Source organism: Schistocerca cancellata, chromosome 3, assembly GCF_023864275.1.
Source record: "Schistocerca cancellata isolate TAMUIC-IGC-003103 chromosome 3, iqSchCanc2.1, whole genome shotgun sequence".
NCBI lineage: Eukaryota > Metazoa > Arthropoda > Insecta > Orthoptera > Acrididae > Schistocerca > Schistocerca cancellata.
Window position 1 is genome coordinate 727,596,085 of NC_064628.1, and position 22,463 is coordinate 727,618,547.

The following is a 22,463-nucleotide window of genomic DNA, read 5'->3' on the forward strand; positions in this document are numbered from 1 at the left end:
AATTTGCGTCCGCCCTAGAACTCTACTCAGTAGTAAGTCGAAATGAATTATATAATGATCTTCACCAAGAAAATGTAAATCTGCTAGACACCTCAGCGAAAATTCAAAGTAACTTTGACATATGTTTGGATAAAAACTAACGTTTAATGTTCTAGAAGTCCCTCAGAATAACAATTTATTACACACACCACAATGTGAGAAATATGTTTTAAGTGTTGGATTCCTACATATTAGGAGTTAGCAGAATGTTAGCAATCCAGTGTCACTCAAATATGGCAGTACTTACCTCCTGCTGAATTAATAACACACATAGAATTGAGAATGTTTTTTAAGATTCTTCATCCATATAAAATTAGCTTTATTGTTTTAATGGCATCCATTGTGTGAACATACAAATAATTAAATCTTTTTAAGTCCCAGCACTTAATTTTGGGCACATATTCTGAGGAATATAGTTATTGTATGAATATAACAGCTCTCTCAACCATTAACTTTCAGATTTCCATTTTGAACGTTACATTGTTTTATATAGCAGATTATTGAGTTTCAAGTATCTTTATTCGGACCTGATTTCTTTACCACAAATATTTCATATACTATAGCATATTATAATGAACGATACGTTGTAGGACACAGAAATGTTTGATGAACTTCACGACACTGAGATTAATTTCAGGACCAACATGTTTAAGAATAATAAAAAAAGTAAATAAAAGTTATACAGAAATTACTTTAATAGTTCCATCCAGACTGTTTAATTACAGTATATAGACAATATATTACGACTCCCAGTAAATTGACGTTTGGTTACTTTCCTTCATGGGTATTGTATGATAGCAGTTCCCCTACAAAATCGATGGGGAACATACCTTACTGAGCTGATTTTTCAGTCCATATTTGCAGTTATAGTCATATGGTGAGAGATAAAACTCACACTGTTTTATAGTTGTTGACATTTTGAGATCAACAAGCCTTAGGTGGCGGTAAGATCTCCAGTGAAACTGATTCACGCTGTTGTCACAGGAGATCTTATATCCTGCGACACCTATTGACTCTACTCACAGTAACGTGTAATCTAAAGTAACACATCCTTTCCGTTTCTTTGACGTCATAAAGACAAGAGGTCAATTTATACCAGTAGTTGTCGGATACAATCTCAGTAAGAGCATAAATGTTTCCTCTCAGCCGCTGAAGTACAAAGTCTCACTGTACTGTTCAGTTTTATGTCCCTGAGGTGCAGAGCCCGCTGTGACGGCCCACTGTTCCCGCCGAGTCGGCAACAGCAGCGGGTCGGCGTTCAGCTGCCCATCCTCAGGACCAGAGCCAGAAGCAGCAGCAACGAGCACAGGGGCCACCTGCTCGGCATCGTCGGACTGAGGCTGAGGTGCAACTCCGCTGGGTGCTCGCCTGCAGACAAGTAAACAACACAGCACCCTTTGAAACAGGCCAGCAGCGGGTAATCAGCTACAATTTAGGACATTCTCAACAGGAGAGCTGTTGTAGTGGTAGGGACAAATGGAGGTGGAATTACTTGGAAATATGGGCAGCGTGCGAGAAACGATGAGGTGAAAAGTGTTCATCTACATCTACAATATATTCCGCAAGCCAACTAATTGTGTGTGGCGGAGGGTACTATCGGTACTACTGTCCGATTCCTCCAACCCTGTTCAAGATGGTTCAAATGGCCCTAAGCACTATGGGACTTAACATATGACGTCATCAGTCCCCTAGATTTAGAACTACTTAAACCTAACTAACATGTGCGAGGCAGGATTCGAACTTGCGACGGTAGCAGCAGCGCGGTTCCGGACTGAAGTGCCTATAACCGCTCGGCCACTTTGGCCGGCTCAAACCCTGTTGCACTCGCGAATAGGGCGTAGGAAGAATGATTGTCGGTAAACCGCTGTATTGGCTCTAATTTCTCGAATTTTCTCCTCGTGGTCAATACGTGAAATTTATGTAGGAGGCTGGAGTTATTACGTTCTAAGACCCCTCCTGATAAGTACTGACCCTAAATTTCTATTGTAAATCTCTCCGCGACACAACGCCTCTCTTTTAATGTCTGCCAGTGGAGTTTGCTTAGCATCTTCGTAACGCTCTCTCGCCAGCTACACGATCCCGTGACGAAAAGTGCCGCTCTTCGTTGAATCTTCTCTATCTGCTCTATCACTCCTACCTGATAGGGATCCCAAATAGATTATCAACACTCAACAATCGGGCGAAGAAGCACATTATAAGCCACTTCTTCCGTGGATGAGTTACATTTCCTTAAAATACGGCCGGCCGGTGTGGCCTTGCGGCTCTAGCCGCTTCGGTCTGGAACCGCGTGACCGCTACGGTCGCAGGTTCGAATCCTGCCTCGGGCATGGATGTGTGTGACCCCCTTAGGTTAGTTAGGTTTAATTAGTTCTAAGTTCTAGGCGACCTCAGAAGTTCAGTCGCATAGTGCTCAGAGCCATTTGAACCATTTTGAACCTTTAAATTCTTCCAATGAATCTGAGTCTGGGGTCTGCTTTTCCCACTGTCTGTTTTATATGGTCATTCCACTGAAGGTCGCTCTGGATAGTTACGCATAGATCTATCACGGCAGACGCTGTTTCCAGCTGTTTGTCATTAATAGCGTAACTGTACAGTAGTGGATTTCTTTTCCTATGTATACGCAATATATTACATTTATTTACGTTCAGGCTCTACTGCCAGAGCCTGCATCATTCATCAATTCTCTGCTCGTCGTTTTGAAAACTCATACTACCTTCTGGCGTTGCTACATTGGAATAGATAACTGCATCATCTGCGAATAGCCTTAAAGAGTACATGACACTTTCTAATGGATCATTTATGTATATTGTAAGCATCAACGGTCCTATCACACTACGCCGTGGTATTCCGGTTATTGTCTTTACATCTGTCGATTTAGTTGCGTAAGAGCGACGTGTTGAGTTCTGTCTGCAATAAAGTCAAATCTAATCGCACATGTACTCGCATACTCCGTAAGCTCGTATTTTTTTCATTAAACAGCAATGTGGGACGGTGTCAAAGGCCTTACTGAAATCAAGGAACACAGCATCAACCTCAGCGCCGTTGTCCGCTGCGCTGTGGATCTCATGGAGGAACAGAGCGAGCTGATTTCCGCAGGATCTCTGTTTGCGGAAGCCATGTTGATTTTTATAGAGGAGATGTTCATTTTCCAAAAACGTTAAAATTCCTGTGATTTTTTCCAGTCGGTAGGTACCTTTAGTTGCTCAAGCGATCTACGATAAATTACTGCTAGAAGTGAAGCAAGTTCTTTCGCATAATCTTTATAGAATCTTATAGGTATCTCATCTGCTCCTGAGGCATTTCCAGTACTACGCGATTGTAGCGGCTTTTCAATTCCGCGATATTTTGTCTCAATATCTGCAATTTCGGTGTTCGTGTGACGATTGAAAGGAGGGACAGAGCTACGATTTCCACGGTGAAACAATTTCGGAAGACAGAATTCAGTATTTCGGTCTTTTCCTCTTGATCTTCCATTTCGGTGCCGCTGAGGTCGCTCAGAGAATGAATAGATGATTTTGACCCACTTACTGATTTTACATATGAGCAAAATCTCTTAGCGTTTATACTCAGGTCGGTTTACAACGTCTCACTTTCAAAATCATAAAGTTCTGTTAGTCCGTCTTCCTTCCTGCCTAAGGTGGAAGCAGGTATAATTGGAAATGACCAAGAGATATCAGAATGCATCTATTGGACTCAGCGATGCTGCACAAGGGTTTTTAAATGAACTAATTTACCACTGAGCGTATACGAGTCCATACGTAGTCACATGTCATACCGTAGTATGGGCGAAAACCAGCCTGTAGAATAAGGTGATAATGAAAATGAAGTAAATACGGTGAGTCAGAAGGAAAGCCACATGTTTTGAAGGGTGGCAGTATTAATGATTCAAACAAAAACGTCATTCAGGATAATATAATTTCGGATGTGGAGTTGCTTCTAAAACAAGTAAATTGCCGACATTTAGAACGGCTCGTTGCGGTCCTCTTCAGGGCGGTTCATACTAAAAAAATGTCCTGTTCTTAATCATTTCCCAGGAAATTGCTGAAAACAGTTGGGAAATGGACAAAAGCTGGTGACAGTAGATGAAATATTGTGTGCTTGTGTTCTGTTTAATGATTTTCAAAACGTGTACCGTCAACTGCAACGTACTATGCAGCTCTTGTAGATAGCTGCTGTGCTGCTGATCTGAGCGCATTCGTGCCGTCTTTTACGTTAGTAGACGTATGTAAAATACGAGCGAGACGTTTCTCCTTTGTGTTCACTCTACGACTGTAAGCTTTGCTCTTAAGCCAACTCCAAGAACAGTAATCTGATGGAGTAAGAACAGATGACCTCGGTGGCCAAGAAAGACTTCACGGCGATCGATCCAACGCCCAGTATACGTTTCTGTGAAGAGACTGTATCACTGGCAGTACAGAATGCGCGAGTGAAGTACACATTGAAATGGTCAGTAAATTCAACACCGTGTACCCTGCGTTGGTTGTATTCGCATGTGCAGGTGAAGAAGGACATACGACTTACGCCCGTGAATTTGAAACATTTGTATGTGGGATACGGTTATGAAAATAGTATATGTTCACATCAAGTTTTTTTGTTGAGAATCATCAATGTTATCACCCACCAAAGCATGTTCTTCTCCGCCTGACTCACTCTCGATATGATAAGGTGGGTTGGAAAATTTACATTATTTTGAGGTAAATGGAAATTTTGCAAGTAAATAAATAAATAAAAGCCTTAACAAGAGAATCGAGAGTCGTATACTACAAAATTTATGGACCGTAATAAATATGTAAATAATCGAGGCAGGTCACGATGCATACGGCACAATAGAATCGGGGATATTAAAGCTATGGATAGCTCGAATGGTACTGCAGCTTGTTGATGAATGAAGAACGAAAACCTAATGCTTACACGGAAGGAAGATTAAGGTTTGACGTCCCGTCGTTATCGTGGTCATTATAGACGAAATAATACCTTTAAATGCTGAATGGATGGGGAAGGGATTCGGCCGTCCCCTTCCGAAGGAACCATAACAGCATTTGACTGGAGCGAGTTAGGAAAGTCATAGAAAATCTGAATCAGGGTGGCCGGCCATGGATTTCAACCGTTGTCCTCCTGAATGCGGCTCAGTTATTGCAACCACAGCGCCACCTCGATCGGCATTAAGCCAAGAATAATGTGGATGTAGGTTGCCTAGTAATGATTTCAAAAGGCTGCACAAATTGGCAAAAAAATAATAGTATACACTAGAGGCACAGAAATGAAATTAATAAGTATATGATATGCGGAAAAATTGATGCATTATTCAGGAAGATGAAATGTAGCTTTGCAGAATGAAAATTTTTTACAAATGATACGTTTTCGCGTGGACTGTTCTTAAATATATTTTTACAGATTCGTAATTTCGACTTATAGTGTTATTCTCAAACAGAAGCTGGCTATTAAGTGCATGATGCATAGTCGCTCTGTTTAAGAAGAAACTGTCCTCGTGTTATCCATGTTGACAAATTCCATATCAATAACAAGACAGTAGTGTTCGGCTTTTATAACAGTGAACGTAGCACTACCACCGATAATTACTATCGACATTTGTTCATTTAATTTTCCGTGTGTGTCCACTAGGTGTTGCATTACTTATTGAACGTCCCTCGTACATTACGAATGCAGTGGCGAAAGGCATCATCGAGACTGTCCCACAGATGATCCCGGAAAGGTGACTTCTGGTCGGATGAATCACGATTCCTCTTACACATAGTCGATTTGTTTTACTCTTCCCATCCAGGGGAACAGCTACTTGGAACGTGCACCGCTTCACTGACGTAGGCCGATGGGGATAAGATTATGTTAAGGCATCACCTAATATCACACCACTTATATTTTATCTGTGGGGGTCATTTAAAGCAGCTCGTATATCCATATAAAATAAGAAACAAACACTATCTCGAGCAACGCAATGAAGAAGCGTGTGCCAAAATTTCTGCGGAAATCCTTCTGAGAGTCCATAACGAGTGCAGTCAGCGCCCTCAAATGTGCGTTGACCTATAGGGACACCATGCTAAACACATTAAATGACTGTCCTTTATGGAGAAGAATCCTGCCTATAATTCCAACCAAAATTTCTCTAACTTTTGAACCTTAACTGCTACTTCCAGTCTGTTTACAGGAATTAACTTGACAGAAAATGCTGATGTTACATGTTATCCCACAAGAGCCCCTTTCCATTAAAAAAGTAACTTAGATTCAAGTTGTCTGACGTTGGCGCCCGTTTTTGGTACATATCGTAAAAGATGTACCACCTCACCTACACCTCACTGGAATATTCATGTTTCCCCATTTCTGCGGGGTTTCTGACATGGCAGGATGTACTGCGACTTTTGACTCACCCTGTACTTTGCAGCCTGCTGCAGCTAAACAGTCTACACGAATTTTCGTATTATATTTAGATTTTGTATTTAAACAAAAATTTCTTTGAATGAGACCTAAAATTAGTCATGGGATGCTGAGCAACGGTTCCGCTAAAGTTCTGTTTGTGTGAAACAATGTCTTCTTCCTTAAGTAGACACTTGTTATATCTAGATGCTCTGCATAAAATGAAGACTAAAATCTCAATTATAATAGATGACTTCCTTTCTGGTAGATACATGTTTGGTTTATTTTAACAGTAGCTTATGTACTTAAATGTGTCGCAGATCACATTCAAAACTGCTTCTAAAATTTGAAGGTATAATCCTCAGATGAGAGTTAAAAATACAGTAGCTTATGTACTTAAATGTGTCGTAGATCACATTCAAAACTGCTTCTAAAATTTTAAGGTATAATCCAATTATTAAGTTATGCAAATGAATCTAAGGCCAGCAAGAATTACAGAGGAAAGTGTGGCCCCATGCCCTACCACATTCTGTGCGTTACATAAAAAGATTAAAGGTCGAGTTAAGGTTTCATTAGATCGATTTAAGGTTTCATTCAGTCTTCTAAATTCCAATCTCGATTCAGACAACAGATATGCTGTTGCAAAACATTGTTTGGTTCCAGTCATCCCATAGAGTATAACTACTCAAAGATTTTGGTGTTCATTTCCAGTTTTTGAGATGGTGTTATTAAGGATTCAGTTGAGATTAAATTAGCAAGTACCCTGTATAAGCATTGAATGGACAGGTATTTGTTATTAGATTACCCATTGGTTATTAATATTCCCTATCGATAAATGCAGTTTCATCATGTTTAGTTGATGTGACAGCGGTAGGGGTTTACAGTGTGAAAGTTGCCTTTCTGCATAAGCAGTATTAAAATTGTTGGTGGGTGCAACCCCGGCTATAGAGTATTTAAATTTGCTTGCACAGAGCTCTCCATCACATTTGTGCCTTGAAAATGACAATGTGTTCGCCAGCCGAAAAGTCAACGGTTGTCTAAGACGCCACCCAGCTACAGTCTCGTAACTTATTTGAACATTTCTACAGCCGGGGAATATGAAGTTTCATATCCCTTTACAGTGTGTCGTAAGAAATGAAAATCGTTGGAGGTATTGTTCAAGGTGGACTTACGGGAGTCCTCATAATGCTGTAGCGGCTTAATTCACATTGCGCTTCCTACACTGTATTTCAACTCTGTCCGCTATTTTACTTTTACCTTATTACTTCATTTCCTTTGAGTGTAAACTTCGTGCCGGATACTCTAACACAAAGACGTAGTTTTTTTGTGTTTCATTGTCACATCATGTGGCTAAGTATGTAAGTGTGGCACAAAATAAAATTACGTATCATTATTTATATATAATTTCGAATAGAAATGTTGTTTCAAATTGCGCATTTATCTGGTTTCCATACTTTTAAAATGGGTAGTACACTATGTGCTGCATAATTTGATAATACACAATACGTAAAACGAAATGAATGTTATACCTTAATACCTGAAAAGACGAATGTGGTTTTACACTACTGGCCATTAACATTGCTACATCAAGAAGAAATGCAGATGATAAACGGGTATTCATTGGACAAATATAATATACTAGAACCGACATGTGATTCCATTTTCACGCAATTTGGGTGCATAGATCCTGAGAAATCAATACCCAGAACAACCACCTCTGACCGTAATAACGGCCTTGATACGACTTGGCATTGAGTCAAACAGGGCTTGGATGGCGTGTACAGGTACAGCTGCCCATGCAGCTTCAACACGATACCACATTTCATCAAGAGTACTGACTGGCGTATTGTGACGAGCCAATTGGTCGGCCACCATTGACCAGACGTTTTCAGTTGGTGAGAGATCTGGAGAATGTGCTGGCCAGGGCAGCAGTCGAACATTTTCTGTATCCAGAAAGGCCCGTACAGGACCTGCAACATGCGGTCGTGCATTATCCTGCTGAATTGTATGGTTTCGCCGGGATCGAATGAAGGGTAGAGCCACGGGTCGTAACACATCTGAAATGTAACGTCCATTGTTCAAAATGCCGTCCGTGCGAAAAAGAGGTGACCGAGACGTGTAACCAATGGCAACCCATACGATCACACCGGGTGAGACGCCAGTATGGCGATGACGAATACACGCTTCCAATGGACGTTCACTGCGATGTCGTCAAACACGGATGCGACCAACATGATGCTATAAACAGAACCTGGATTCAGCCGAAAAAATGACGTTTTGCCATTCGTGCACCCAGGTTCGTCGTTGAGTACACCATCGCAGGCGCTCCAGTCTGTGATGCAGCGTCAAGGGTAACCACCGCAGCCATGGTCTCCGAGCTGATAGTCCCTGCTGCTGCAAACGTCGTCGAACTGTTCGTTGAGATGGTTGTTGTCTTGCAAAGGTTCCCATCTGTTGGCTCAGGGATCGAGACGTGACTGCACGTTCCGTTACTGCCATGCGGATAAGGTGCCTGTCATCTCGACTGCTAGTAATACGAGGCTGTTGGGATCCAGCACGGCGTTCCGTATTACCCTCCTGAACCCACCGATTCCATATTCTGCTAACAGTCATTAGATCTCGACCAACGCGAGCAGAATTGTCGCGATACGGTACACGACAATCGCGATAGGTTACAATCCGACATTTATCAAAGTCGGAAACGTGATGGTGCGCATTTCTCCTCCTTATACAAGGCATCACAACAACGTTTCACCAGGCAACGCCGGTCAACTGCTGTTTGTGTATGAGAAATCGGTTGAAAACTTTCCTCATATTAGCACGTAGGTGTCGCCACCGGCGCAAACCTTGTGTGAATGCTCTGAAAATTTAATCACAGCATCTTCTTCCTGTCGGTTAAATTTCGTGTCTGTAGCATTTCATCTTCGTGGTGTAGCAATTTTAGTGGCCAGTAGTGTAGAAAAGGGATAAAAGTTCCGTATACTGTATATGGTTTAAAATGATCTTATTTTGTATATGTTTTTCACTTCTGTAACTAAATCACCTTGAACTTTAGTAGTTAATTATAATGGGTTAGTGTTGAACTCACTCCTTGAATATTTTCTTTCGATTAGACAGCAGAAATGTCCTTTGGAGGCCCGGTATCAGTGGATTCGTGTTAACTAGCATCGTACTGGAAGAAATGAAACAGTGTTATTTCAGTGTTCTCTTGGAAACTGACTGAAACTGAGTCGCATTAACTGGCAGCAGCAATTCCTGTCTGGTGTACAAACAAGAATTGTCCTTGATTCGGCGCGACGCTCATCCCTGTTCCACGTCGGTTAGGATAGTCTTATGATCCCTGTTCTTACGCCCTGTTACTAGGCTGAGAGTGGTACATTATTCCTTGTTCACACAACGAACAGTTATGCTTGTGTACCAACAAATCGTAGAAAGTCATTCCGCATTGCAACACGATCGTGCTCTTTTCTGCCATTTTGTCACTTCTCTAGGTCGACTCATTAAATTGATTTATAGTCTGACACATTGACAGCACTTTACTGCCATTACTTACCTCAGCCGTTGACGGTCATATACTCGTTTGGCACTAGTTCAATATAATTCACAATGCTTCAAGGCGAGAAACCTGTTTTTTTAAGGCGGTGACTTACATTCTGTCTTGTGAGCTTATTGCAGTGTATGTGGCCATCTGGGCAGACTGAAGCTGGGTTCGTCAAGGAACAAAACTTCAGTACTGCCGGCGATGTTATCGTAACCGTACGAGCCATTCATGATTTCTTAAAATTGGAGTAGGCTAGGTAGCACATGCGTCTCCAGGCTATACGACAGTAAACAGTACCACACCGTTAAAGCAGTCAGGTAACTCCCACTGCAGTACGTCAGCTTCGAGTCAATATGTGGAGGAAGACAGAGATCCCTACGGCTATGCGGGAAATATGCAACTAGTCACTCCCTCTGACTCATTACAGGGAAGCGCAAAATAGAGGCTTATGACATGGGCTTCACCTTGTGCAGTGATTTCACTTTGGCGAACAGGCATTGCAGAGTTCCTACTATTGCTAGGATCCATGAGAACTTAGCAAACAGTTTTGCTAATTGACGGTGTGGGGAGGATGGAAGGGAAGGAAAGGGAATGAACTAATGATGTCAGATGCATCCGAGGCTTTATACTGAATCAGTGGCGACGCGTCAATATATGTACTTTCCCGGTACTCAAACCCAGGATCCCCTGCTTACTAGGCAGCTGCGTAAACCGCTGCACCACACAGACGCATTGTTTATCGCAAATGCACGGAAAATCTCTCCATTATCGTCTGATACACACTCCCACACAGCGTAACTATCCTCTGCCCCTTTCTTGTCCTCTGTGTTCGCTAATTTTAGATTCCCGCTGGAGATCGAACAATAAGGTGCATCCGCGTTGAAGATTGTTGATTCATGCTCCATGGAGGCAAATTAATTGTATGAAAGCTAGGTCTCTGTTCTTTCGGATATTAATTCTAACCTAGTGCTCGTCGAGTGGGGCAGGCGATAACACAATAGTAGAAGATGTTTTTCTTTGTCCGATTCCATAGGTATAATTCGGATACAACTATGTGGAGTGACTTTAGTCGAAAGCACGACACTGCATTTTTGGGTGGCTCTTATTCATGGCACTGATAATCAGAAGCTCTTGATTTAGACTCAGTAGAAAAATCGCGAATGGTGCTCCTCATCACTTTAATTTGAAAATACAAAATTAAATATCGCATAAAATTTATTTGTCAATCGGAAAAACTATTTTTTCGGAAATAGTAACTTTATCCCTTTCTACCCAACGGCTTTGCCGCAGTGGTAACACAGGTTCCCGTCATATCACCGAAGTTAAGCGTTGTCGGGCAGGGCTAGCGCCAATGACCTTGCTGCAGTGGTAATACACGTTCCCGTCAGGTCACCGAAGTTAACCGCTGTTAGTCTGGGCTGGCACTTGGATGGGTGACCATCCGGTCTGCCGAGTGCTGTCGGCAAGCGGGTTGCACTCAGCCCTTGTGAGACAAACTGAGGAGCTACTTGATTGAGAAGTGGCGGCTCCGGTCTGGGAAACTGACATACGGCCGGGAGAGCGGTGTGCTGACCACATGCCCCTCCATATCGGCATCCAGTGACGCATGTGGGCTGAGGATGACACGGCGGCAGATCGGTACCGTTGGGCCTTCCAAGTCCTATTCGGACGGAGTTTATTACTTTCAACCACGTTATTGATACTGCTATATTGCCTTTGATAACCCACTGTAAGACAAAAAAAAATGAAATAAAAAAGTCGGTGCCCTCGAAGACTTCATCCAAATGGGACAAAGACAGGTAGTCGTCATGTACATATACAGACATACCAATAATTTTAATTTCGGAACTCTGGATTACTTATTCAAGAGGAAGAGCCTCAGAAATTGAGCAAGTCGATAAAGTGTTGGGCCACATATGGCTCTTATGAAACTGACTGAAAGAGGTATTGGATGTTTTCCTAAGGGATATTGTGCCAAACTCTGTACAACTGCTGCGTTGGATTGTGAAAATCCTACGCTGGTTGAAGGGCCCTGGCCTTAAAAGGGAGAGATTGGGTGACCTTGTTGCCCAAGGTAAGGTTTGGCAAGCACGAAGACAGGTAGTACAAACTCTTACCGTATGCAGGTGGGCATTATTTTGTTGAAATGTAAGGCCACAAAGCGGGGCGTAGAATGTAATCGAAGTGCCAATTGCCGTATATGTGCTGTGGATGACACCAAAGAGGTCCTGATTTGAGATGAAATGGTACCACAGACCTTGACTCCTAGTTTTCGGGCCGTTTGGCGTGTGACAGTCAGGTTGGTATCCCACCAACCTCCGGGGCGGCTCCAAAGACGCTTTCGATGATCATCGGGGCAAATCTCGAAATATGACAATAAATGACGATATTTCTACTCCAGTAATTATCAGGCCAAAGATGTGTCTAAAGACCCCCAGACCGCGATCAGATACCAGACCTACAGTCGTTCACCATACGGTCCGACAGCCAGGAGCGGTGGTCTAAGGAGTCATTTAATTTCACAGCAGGACCCCTTTGGTGGTGACCCGTGGCGCCCTTACAGCACAGTGGTAAGTCGACGATATTCTACGCCCCGTTTAGTTGCTCTATAGGGAAATCCATCATGGACTTACATTTCAGCAAGATAACGCTCGTCAGCACACGGCGGGGGGTTTCTCCTGCTTGTCTTTGTGCTCGCCAAACCTTACCTTGGCCAGCAAGGTCACCAGATCTCGCACGAACTGAGAACGTTTGGACATTATGGGCAGGGCCCTCCAACAAGCTCACGATTTTGACGATCTAACGCATCAGTCGGACAGAATTTGGCACGATATCACTCAGAGGTCATCCAAGAACTGTCAGTCTAATGGGAAGCCGAATAACTGCTTGCATAATGGCAAGAGGTGGACTGATGAATTATTGTGTTGCTCAATTTCTGAAGCTCTTTCTCTTGAATACATTATTCAATTTCTCTCAAACTGTAATCTCTTGTTCTTCTGTACATGTATATCACAACTATCGGTTTCTGTCTCATTCGGATAGATTTTTTTTTTTTTTTAGCGTTGGACTCTTTAAGAAGCTATCATGTGCCGTAAGTGTGAGACAAATATGTTTATCAGTTCTTGTGTGATAATACCTCTTTTACACAGGAATAACCTGTGGCGATACTCGCTATGTTCTGAAGCACATACTGCTACAGCTTCTCACTTCTCGTGAGTGATTTACTCCATTTTTTACTTTCACACTAACAACTACAACTAAACTTCAGTGTATTGGTTGTCAAGCTACTGTGAAAGACCTGTTTCGAGGAACGGACCGGTCAAGTAAAGTAATGAAACGAAGCTCCGCAGTGTAGCCCTGAAGATGCAATTGTAACCAAAAGACCATCGTATCATCTTCTGCCAGTGGCTCCCTGAGGAGGTGCTGTGGAGCCGCATGGTATCAGTACACCTACCCCCCGGCCGCTGTCGCCTCTCTTTGCCTTGGAGCCGCTACTGGTTTGCCATCACGAGGCTAAGTGAGCCCCAGTCCAGTCCTACCACTAAGAAGAAGTCCTTGGCAGTACTGGGACCCGAGTCTTGCCCCCTGTATAGTAACCAGACACTTTGACCACTGAGCTTCCTAGGCGGACCATCAGTTGTCATATTTATAGAAAATAGTCCAATCTCGTTATTGATATTTCAAGGCTTTGATAGATTCCTTCTTGAAACCTGGCATACTCTCATCTCATGATTCTGCCTCACAATTCAGTGCGGAGTCAACATTCATTATAACATTAAGAAGATTCATGGGATCGGTGATGAACAGGGTGACAGAACAGAGGACAGCTACCGTTAATGGTACTCCAGTTTTTGTAACGCAACACTAACAACGTAAATAGCGGCAAATTCATACGTATAAAATTTTGAACAATACCAGAATTCTAGTATCGTACTTGGCTATGATCCAAATACATCACGGAATATAAAGATTTTCATATACTTAGCGAAAAGCTCCACCGCGTAACACACAGCCCATGGAGCATGGAAAGATTACAGTGAGTGTGTGCTCCTCAAAGTATATCGAAGGAAATGGACTGAAAGAGCAACTAGCCCACGTTAGGCAATCAACTGTTTTCTTACAGGAAAGTGAAGTTTTCCTAAGGTGATGAGGTACTCTTTCCCGGGTTTTCCCATACTGATGCCCGAGGAGCGCTCTTTTTCCCATAATCTACTGAGCACAGCTTTCATATAGCTGCGTTTTAAATGGACGCAACGTGATAAAATTCATAAATTTATTAAAGAGGGACCATACAAGAGCCCTTCTTCATCACCTCATGCTCTTCAAAGTATTGAATTGGCTCCAACAGTTTCTACACGCTGGTTGTTCACACGAGAAGAGATCCCAGTGTCACCTTAATGTGCTCGTTCAAGACACATAGCAACGGGAGTGAATGCAATGACTCCACAAATGCAACAGCTTGGAGCAACTGTGGCTACTGTCGGGATGTTGCCGAGTGCCTGTTGGGGGTGTCATTGAAAAATACTGAAAGGTAAATGGAAATACTGATTCTGAACATAATTTTAAATGGTGACTTGATTTTGTACTTCCGTGCCTACACGTGTAAGTTCGAATGATCCTTTGAATATTAAAAGGTAAAATGAACAAAAAGATAAAATAAAATGGTACATCCTCAGTGAAATTTAAAATTCACTTCATATTTCTACTGTGGTTAATGCAGAAAATATAACCTTGTGAGATAGGAAGAATTTTTTTGAAACATCTCACACTTGAAACAGAAAACATTTTCCAGCATCTTTGTCCCAGAAAAGTCCAAAGAGGTTCATATGCTGCAACACGCTCCTCAACTTGCATTTATCCTTAACAGATAAGCGCCATTTTCCATAATTTCACGATAGAGGTCCTGTTGTTTTTCTGACTGCGGCATTGTCAATGAAAGAGCCGGAAACGAAGAACTCAAGCCTACACATGAATACAGAGCGTCAAGTACACTAGTTTAAAAAACCTAAGGAAGAAAATAAGTTTCCCATAGTGTGTCACTGCCAACTAACGTAGCTGGATGAAGCTAGGACCGTGCATAAGAGAACTGCTATATTTTGTAACAGAAAGATGAAAGAAATAGGCAGTAAGACGAAGTGAAATGACACGGAAGTCAGTGCAATACGTAATGATGACCTGTACATTAAAAACGCATGGCTTTCTTCTTCATAGAGGGCTTCATCACGAACAGCTGCCAACATGAGTAACATAGATGTAGATAACGGACTAGAGAAGCAACTTAAATCACTTAGTAAAATCCAGTCTGCTGGCCCAGATAATATATCAGTTAGGTTCCTTTGAGAGTATGCTGGTGCAGTAGATCCATGCTTAGCAATCACATACAACCGCCAGCTTGACGAAAGTTCTGTACCCCAAGACTGCAAAGTTGCACCGGTCACACCAATATTCTAGAACGGCAATATTAGTAATCCACTAAATTACAGGCTCATACCATTGACGTCAATATGCATCAGGATTTTGCAAAGTACATTGTGTTCGATCATTATGAGTTACCTAGAAGAGAATGTTCTATTGAGACATAGTCAATATGGACTTAAAAAAATATTGTTCTTGTGAAATACAACTTGCTCTTTCCTCAGACGAAATACTGAGTGCTATCCACAAGGGTTTCAAATTGATCCTGTACTTCTAGATTTCTAGAAGGCTTTTGACAGTGTTCCTGACAAGCGGCTTGTGATCAAATTGCATGCTTATGGAATATCTTCTCAATTATGCCACTGGATTCGTGATTTCCTGTCAGAGAGCCCACAGTTCGTAGTAACTGACGGTAAGTCATCGAATAAAACAAAAGTGATATCTGGCGTTCCCTGAGGAGTGTTAGAGACCCTCTGAGATTCCTTATCTATGTAAACGATTTAGCAGACAATCTGAGCAGCCATCTTAGGTTGTGTGTAGATGATACTGTTGTTTGTCGTCTAGTGAAGTCATTAGAAGATCAGAACCATTTACAAAATTATTTACCTGAGTTATCTGCATGGTGCAAAAATAAGCATTTGACTTAAATAATGAAAAGTGTGAGGTCACAACCATGAGTGCTAAAAGGAATCCGTTAAACTTCGGTTACACGATAAATCAACAAATCAGTACTGAGTAAATTCACCTAAATACCTAGGAATTACAATTGCTAACAGCTTAAATTGGAAAGAACACATATAAAATGCTGTGGGGAAGGCGAACCAAACACTGCGTTTTCTAGGAAGAACAATTATATAATGCAACAGGAATACTAAAAAGGCTGTCTACAGAACGTTTGTCCTTCCCCTTTTGGAATACTGTCGCGCGTTGTGGGATCCTAACCAGATAGCATTAACGTAGTATTTCTAGAAAGTTCAAAGAGGGGCAGAACATTTTGTATTATTGAGAAACAGGGGAAAGAGGATACAGGATATCGGGTGGCCATCACTAATACAAGGGCGTTTCTCGTTGCGACGGGACCTTCTCACGAAATATCAATGACCAGCTTTCTCCTCCGAGTGCGAAGATGTCTTGTTGGCATTGATCTACGTACGGAGAAACGATCATCACAATAAAATAAGGGAAATTAGAGCTCTCACAGAAAGATAATGCTGTTCGTTGTTTCCTCTCGCTGTTCGAGTGTAGAATAACAGAAAATTATTGTGAAAGTAGTTCGATGAACTCACTGCCAGGCAGTCTGGAACCGCGAGACCGCTACGGTCGCAGGTTCGAATCCTGCCTGGGGCATGGATGTGTGTGATGTCCTTAGGTTAGTTAGGTTTAACTAGTTCTAAGTTCTAGGGGACTAATGACCTCAGAAGTTGAGTCCCATAGTGCTTGGAGCCATTTGAACCATTTGAATCACTGCCAGGCACTTAAGTGTGATTTACAGAGCAGCATATGGATGTAGATGTAGATGATAGACAGTGTTGGACGTACTCTCATGGGGCGAGAGGTGGGAACAAGAAATGTATCCTGCACCCGCACCAAAATTTTCCTAGTCAGGATTCGAACCGGCGTACCGCTAAACTGAGCGCCACGGCACAACCGTGCGCCAAAGAGATACATCGTTGCCACTGTCCCATAACGCAAAATGAACGTAGAACACCCATGAGGTAAAAGCAGGCAAAAACGAGGAACCGCTATGGTGTATGTGTGTGTGCCGCGACGGCCGAATGAAAGGCAGTTCTTTTTTAACTGAAAATAAAATGAGACTTCACATTTTACTGAAACGATAGCCGTAGTCTCTATTTACAATATTATCTGGATCATTTTATTTTAGCCGATTCCTTCGATACCAGTCCTTACAGTGAGACGCAACAGCAGTTACCTGTGTCTCATCATTCATCTTTTTGTGTTTACACTTATCAGATTTTAGTAACATGTGTGGCGACGGCGCTCGGCAGGTCTGTTGTGAATGGTGTCAATCATCTGGCCAATGTACGTTTTCTCAAGTAATTCTGTGAACATTGGATTTCCCCAGCCCTAAAATATTTCTGAGCCAAGGATGGCCCTAATCATGTTTAGCACAAGAGACACACACGGTAGGAAAGGACCCAGTCTACTGATTTGGGCGAAAGTCTGTACTGTGGCCTGCTTGTCAGTGTAGCTATTCTACTTGGGCACAAGCTTAGGTCTCTCATATCGAGGGTTCCGCATCCGAAATGGTCTAAGCCCTTTCTACCTACGTTCCCGTATACTGCAGACGACGCAAATTCCTGATTTGCGGTTAAAATTCTCTTGGCCTTCGAACCACGTTAGGTGGTTTAAAATCCACGAGCTTCCGGCCGAATGCTCCTTGGCCATTGTCAATAGGAGACTGTCGAATGATTACGGCTACTGTCCTCATAGAGCTGCGCTGTCCTCAATGATGTTAGTGGAACTCGCTCCGGCGCCGTATATGGTAAAGTTTTCGTTGCCGGCTTGCAGCGCCCACTTCAACTTTGCGATGGCCAGGTTTCAAGGAGTGCTTCGCTCCAGACCGCCTACTTTGTTGCGGGGGGGGGGGGGGGGGTGTCGATCGCCTGTTTATTACGCCATCCCAGAAACTGTTAGTCAGTGTAACAACAGCTGGAGAATGTGCTGATTTCTCAGGGTAGCGAGGCGAAAGTATCTCTTGTATTCTACACGACGCTGTTCAATAGTTAGTACAATCTGTCTGACAAAATCTGTCCACTCCCACACAGTGTCTTATACTCTCCTGACGATCTGAGACATGCATTGCCTTTCACAGGCCTAGTTAGTTGTCGAAATTTAGCTTGGGCTCTGAAGACCGAATCCATTTTATGCCTCTTTAGGGACCAGCTAATCTTTCCTGTTATTGAGCCACAGAACGGCTTAAGCGCAAGCTTCTTCGTGTTATCCTTGGAGACCGTTTTTAGACTTTTACAGACGTTAAAGTAACCTCTGGGGTGCCACAGGGGAGTGTTACGGGACCACTGCTTTTCTCAATATATATAAATGACCTAGTAGATAGTGTCGGAAGTTCCATGCGGCTTTTCGCCGATGCTGCTGTAGTACAGAGAAGTTGCAGCATTATAAAATTGCAGTGAACTGTAGGAAGATCTGCAGCGGATAGGCACTTGGTGCAGTGAGTGACAACTGACTCTTAACATTGACAAATGTAATGTATTGCGAATACATAGAAAGAAGGAGTGTATTGTATGATTATATGATAGCGAAACAAGCACTGGTAGCAGTTACGTCTGCAAAATATCTGGGAGTATGCGTACGGAACGATATGAAGTGGAATGATCATATTAAATTAATTGTTGGTGAGGCGGGTGCACAGGATGAGATTCATTGGGAGAGTCCTTAGAAAATGTAGTCCATCAACAAAAGATGTGGCTTACAAAACACTCGTTCGACCTATACTTGAGTATTACTCATCAGTGTGGGATCCGTATCAGGTCGGGTTGACAGAGGAGATAGAGAAGATCCAAAGAAGAGCGGCGCGTTTCGTCACAGGGTTATTTGGTAAGCATTATAGCGTTATGGAGATGTTTATCAAACTCAAGTGGCAGACTCTGCAAGAGAGGCGCTCTGCATCGCGATGTAGCTTGCTGTCCAGGTTTCGAGAGGGTGTGTTTCTGGATGAGGTATCGAATATATTGCTTCCCCCTACTTATACCTCCCGAGGAGATCAAGAATGTAAAATTAGAGAGATTCGAGCACGTACGGAGGCTTCGTTTTTCCCGCGAACCGTGCGCGACTGGAACAGGGAAGGGGGCTAATGACAGTGGCACGTAAAGTACAAGTGCCCTCCGCCACACACCGTTGGGTAGCTTGCGGAGTATAAATGTAGATGTAGAAATTTCTTCGCCAAGATGGTGTGTTAAAGCTGGCGTTTCTTGTGGCCGTTTTCCTTAAACACTTTCCTTAACTCGCTCAGTTCCTTCGGAAGGCTTTCAGCGTCTAAAACTGCCCACGCTCGATGCGCCAAGTTCCTCAGAACAGAACTTTCCTGCGAAGGGTGATGATACAGGGTGTTTCAAAAATGACCGGTATATTTGAAACGGCAATAAAAACTAAACGAGCAGTGATAGAAATACACCGTGTGTTGCAATATGCTTGGGACAACAGTACATTTTCAGGCAGACAAACTTTCGATATTACAGTAGTTACAATTTTCAACAACAGATGGCGCTGCGGTCTGGGAAACTCTATCGTACGACATTTTCCACATATCCACCATGCGTAGCAATAATATGGTTTAGTCTCTGAATGAAATTACCCGAAACCTTTGACAACGTGTCTGGCGGAATGGCTTCACATGCAGATGAGATGTACTGCTTCAGCTGTTCAATTGTTTCTGGATTCTGGCGGTACACCTGGTCTTTCAAGTGTCCCCACAGAAAGAAGTCACAGGGGTTCATGTCTGGCGAATAGGGAGGCCAATCAACGCCGCCTCCTGTATGTTTCGGATAGCCCAAAGCAATCACACGATCATCGAAATATTCATTCAGGAAATTAAAGACGTCGGCCGTGCGATGTGGCCAGGCACCATGTTGCATAAACCACGAGGTGTTCGCAGTGTCGTCTAAGGCAGTTTGTACCGCCACAAATTCACGAAGAATGTCCAGCTAGCGTGATGCAGTAATCGTTTCGGATCTGAAAAATGGGCCAATGATTCCTTTGGAAGAAATGGCGGCCCAGACCAGTACTTTTTGAGGATGCAGGGACGATGGGACTGCAATATGGGGCTTTTCGGTTCCCCATATGCGCCAGTTCTGTTTATTGACGAAGCTGTCCAGGTAAAAATAAGCTTCGTCAGTAAACCAAATGCTGCCCACATGCATATCGCCGTCATCAATCCTGTGCACTATATCGTTAGCGAATGTCTCTCGTGCAGCAATGGTAGCGGCGCTGAAGGGTTGCCGCGTTTGAATTTTGTATGGATAGAGGTGTAAACTCTGGCGCATGAGACGATACGTGGACGTTGGCGTCATTTGGACCGCAGCTGCAACACGGCGAACGGAAACCCGAGGCCGCTGTTGGATAACCTGCTGCACTAGCTGCGCGTTGCCCTCTGTGTTTGCCATATGCGGTCGCCCTACCTTTCCAGCACGTTCATCCGTCACGTTCCCAGTCCGTTGAAATTTTTCAAACAGATCCTTTATTGTATCGCTTTTCGGTCCTTTGGTTACATTAAACCTCCGTTGAAAACTTCGTCTTGTTGCAACAACACTGTGTTCTAGGCGGTGGAATTCCAACAGCAGAAAAATCCTCTGTTCTAAGGAATAAACCATGTTGTCTACAGCACACTTGCACGTTGTGAACAGCACACGCTTACAGCAGAAAGACGACGTACAGAATGACGCACCTACAGACTGCGTTGTCTTCTATATCTTTCACATCACTTGCAGCGCCATCTGTTGTTGAAAATTGTAACTACTGTAATTTCGAAAGTTTGTCCGCCTGAAAATGTACTGTTGTCCCAAGCATATTGCAACAAACGGTGTATTTCTATCGCTGCTCTTTAGTTTTTATTGCCGTTTCAAATATACCGGTCATTTTTGAAACACCCTGTAGCTAGTACTGTGCAGATATCGGTCCGTGTGGAAGAGTTGCCGGCAAACACAGCAGCTGCGACACCACTTAATATTATTATCAGTATATATCACCGCGAAACTATGTATTCGTGTATTATGGTTTTATTGATTTCCGCATTGCGTTTTTAAATGCTTGCGGTGTATTTACCAAGTGAATTTGTGTTTCTGAAACAACGTTTCCTTACCCTCATTCAAGTTATGGACACTTTTAGTATTTACAGACCTTCTGTTCTGGTCTTGATGTCGTCTTGTCAGATGTGTTGAGCGCTGACTGTTCTGAGCTGAGTTGGCGGTGATTGCTCTCTCAAAGGCTGTGTGGACGGAGGATCCCCTTTGTACCCGTAGGTACCAGCTCGCAGGATGAATCACTGGGGAGCGAGCCTCAATCGAGAAACCAATTAGGACGCCACCTTGCCTCAGGCTAGGCACAGAAGCAAAGACGGTCGTCTTGGACCATTCGGACAGGCGGAGACAGCGGGCGGTCCGATTCACAGTTGCATGCACTCGTTCCGCCTGACTCGGCGTCAAAGGCGACCGTTCGAAGTGTTACTTGCTGAGACTCCTCCACAGCTCTCGTGTCAGACCACTGTCTTTGATTCTACTCCCTGTAGGGACAGAAAGCAGTCTCGCGGTCGCTGGAGATGTCTCTGATCTCTGAACATAGGGATATAATAAACTTCTTGTAATTGTACCCTGCCCACAGGACCTTTTTTATTATCAGACTTATCCAGTGGTGTGCGCCCCAGAGGGCCATATATAATTTCCACTACACAAAAAACAGTATTTTATATCAAGTAAAGTTTACTGTGTAATTACATAAATTTTTAGTGTGCGATTTATGATTTACTGAATTAGTGATTCAACAGCAATTATCATCATCATTGTGAATAATTATGGTCTTTAAAATATAATGAGGCGTTGAGACTTTTGTTCGCCAAGTTGTTCGCCAGTTTCAAAATTAACTTATTCATATTAAACACTTTAATCAGTAATTTTGTCACCGGCCAGGTTACAGGTGGCCTATCTACCGGATTTCGGGTGAAACAGAAATTGGTTTTAAGTGTTTCACATAATTATTGGCCGAGTTCAAATATTTAAAGGCCTGTTATAACTTACTCAATGACAGGTATTATCCTGAATTAAAGGCTTAATACAACAAGACACGTATTGAAGTAGAAAATGTGTATATGACGTGAAGCACAGTAACTCCCGGAGAGCTAATTTCCCACTTTGTATTCATCCGGCATTTGAGAATGACAGCATTTACGAACTTCCAACACATTTTACACATAATTCCACACGCGCCTTCGCTAACACCGCACACAAAAAAATGAACGACAAGTGTTTACACCTTCATACATTTTTGCTGTTTACGTAGAAAAATTGAACGTCAGTCTCGACGTTTGAATTTATTACTTCTTGAATAACTCCATCCGCAACATCGCTTG

General features: G+C 42.9%; 1 protein-coding gene across 1 annotated transcript in view; it reads right to left on the reverse strand.

The window, feature by feature from the left end:
• Positions 1-566: 566 nt before the first annotated feature.
• Positions 567-22,463, reverse strand: part of LOC126176985 (uncharacterized) — a 1,181,096-nt gene continuing 1,159,199 nt past the window's right edge. The window contains exon 7 of the mRNA XM_049924198.1: positions 567-1,407. Within this exon, the coding sequence (XP_049780155.1) occupies positions 1,298-1,407 (110 nt within the window). The 3' untranslated portion in view covers positions 567-1,297. The remainder of the gene's footprint in view (positions 1,408-22,463) is intronic.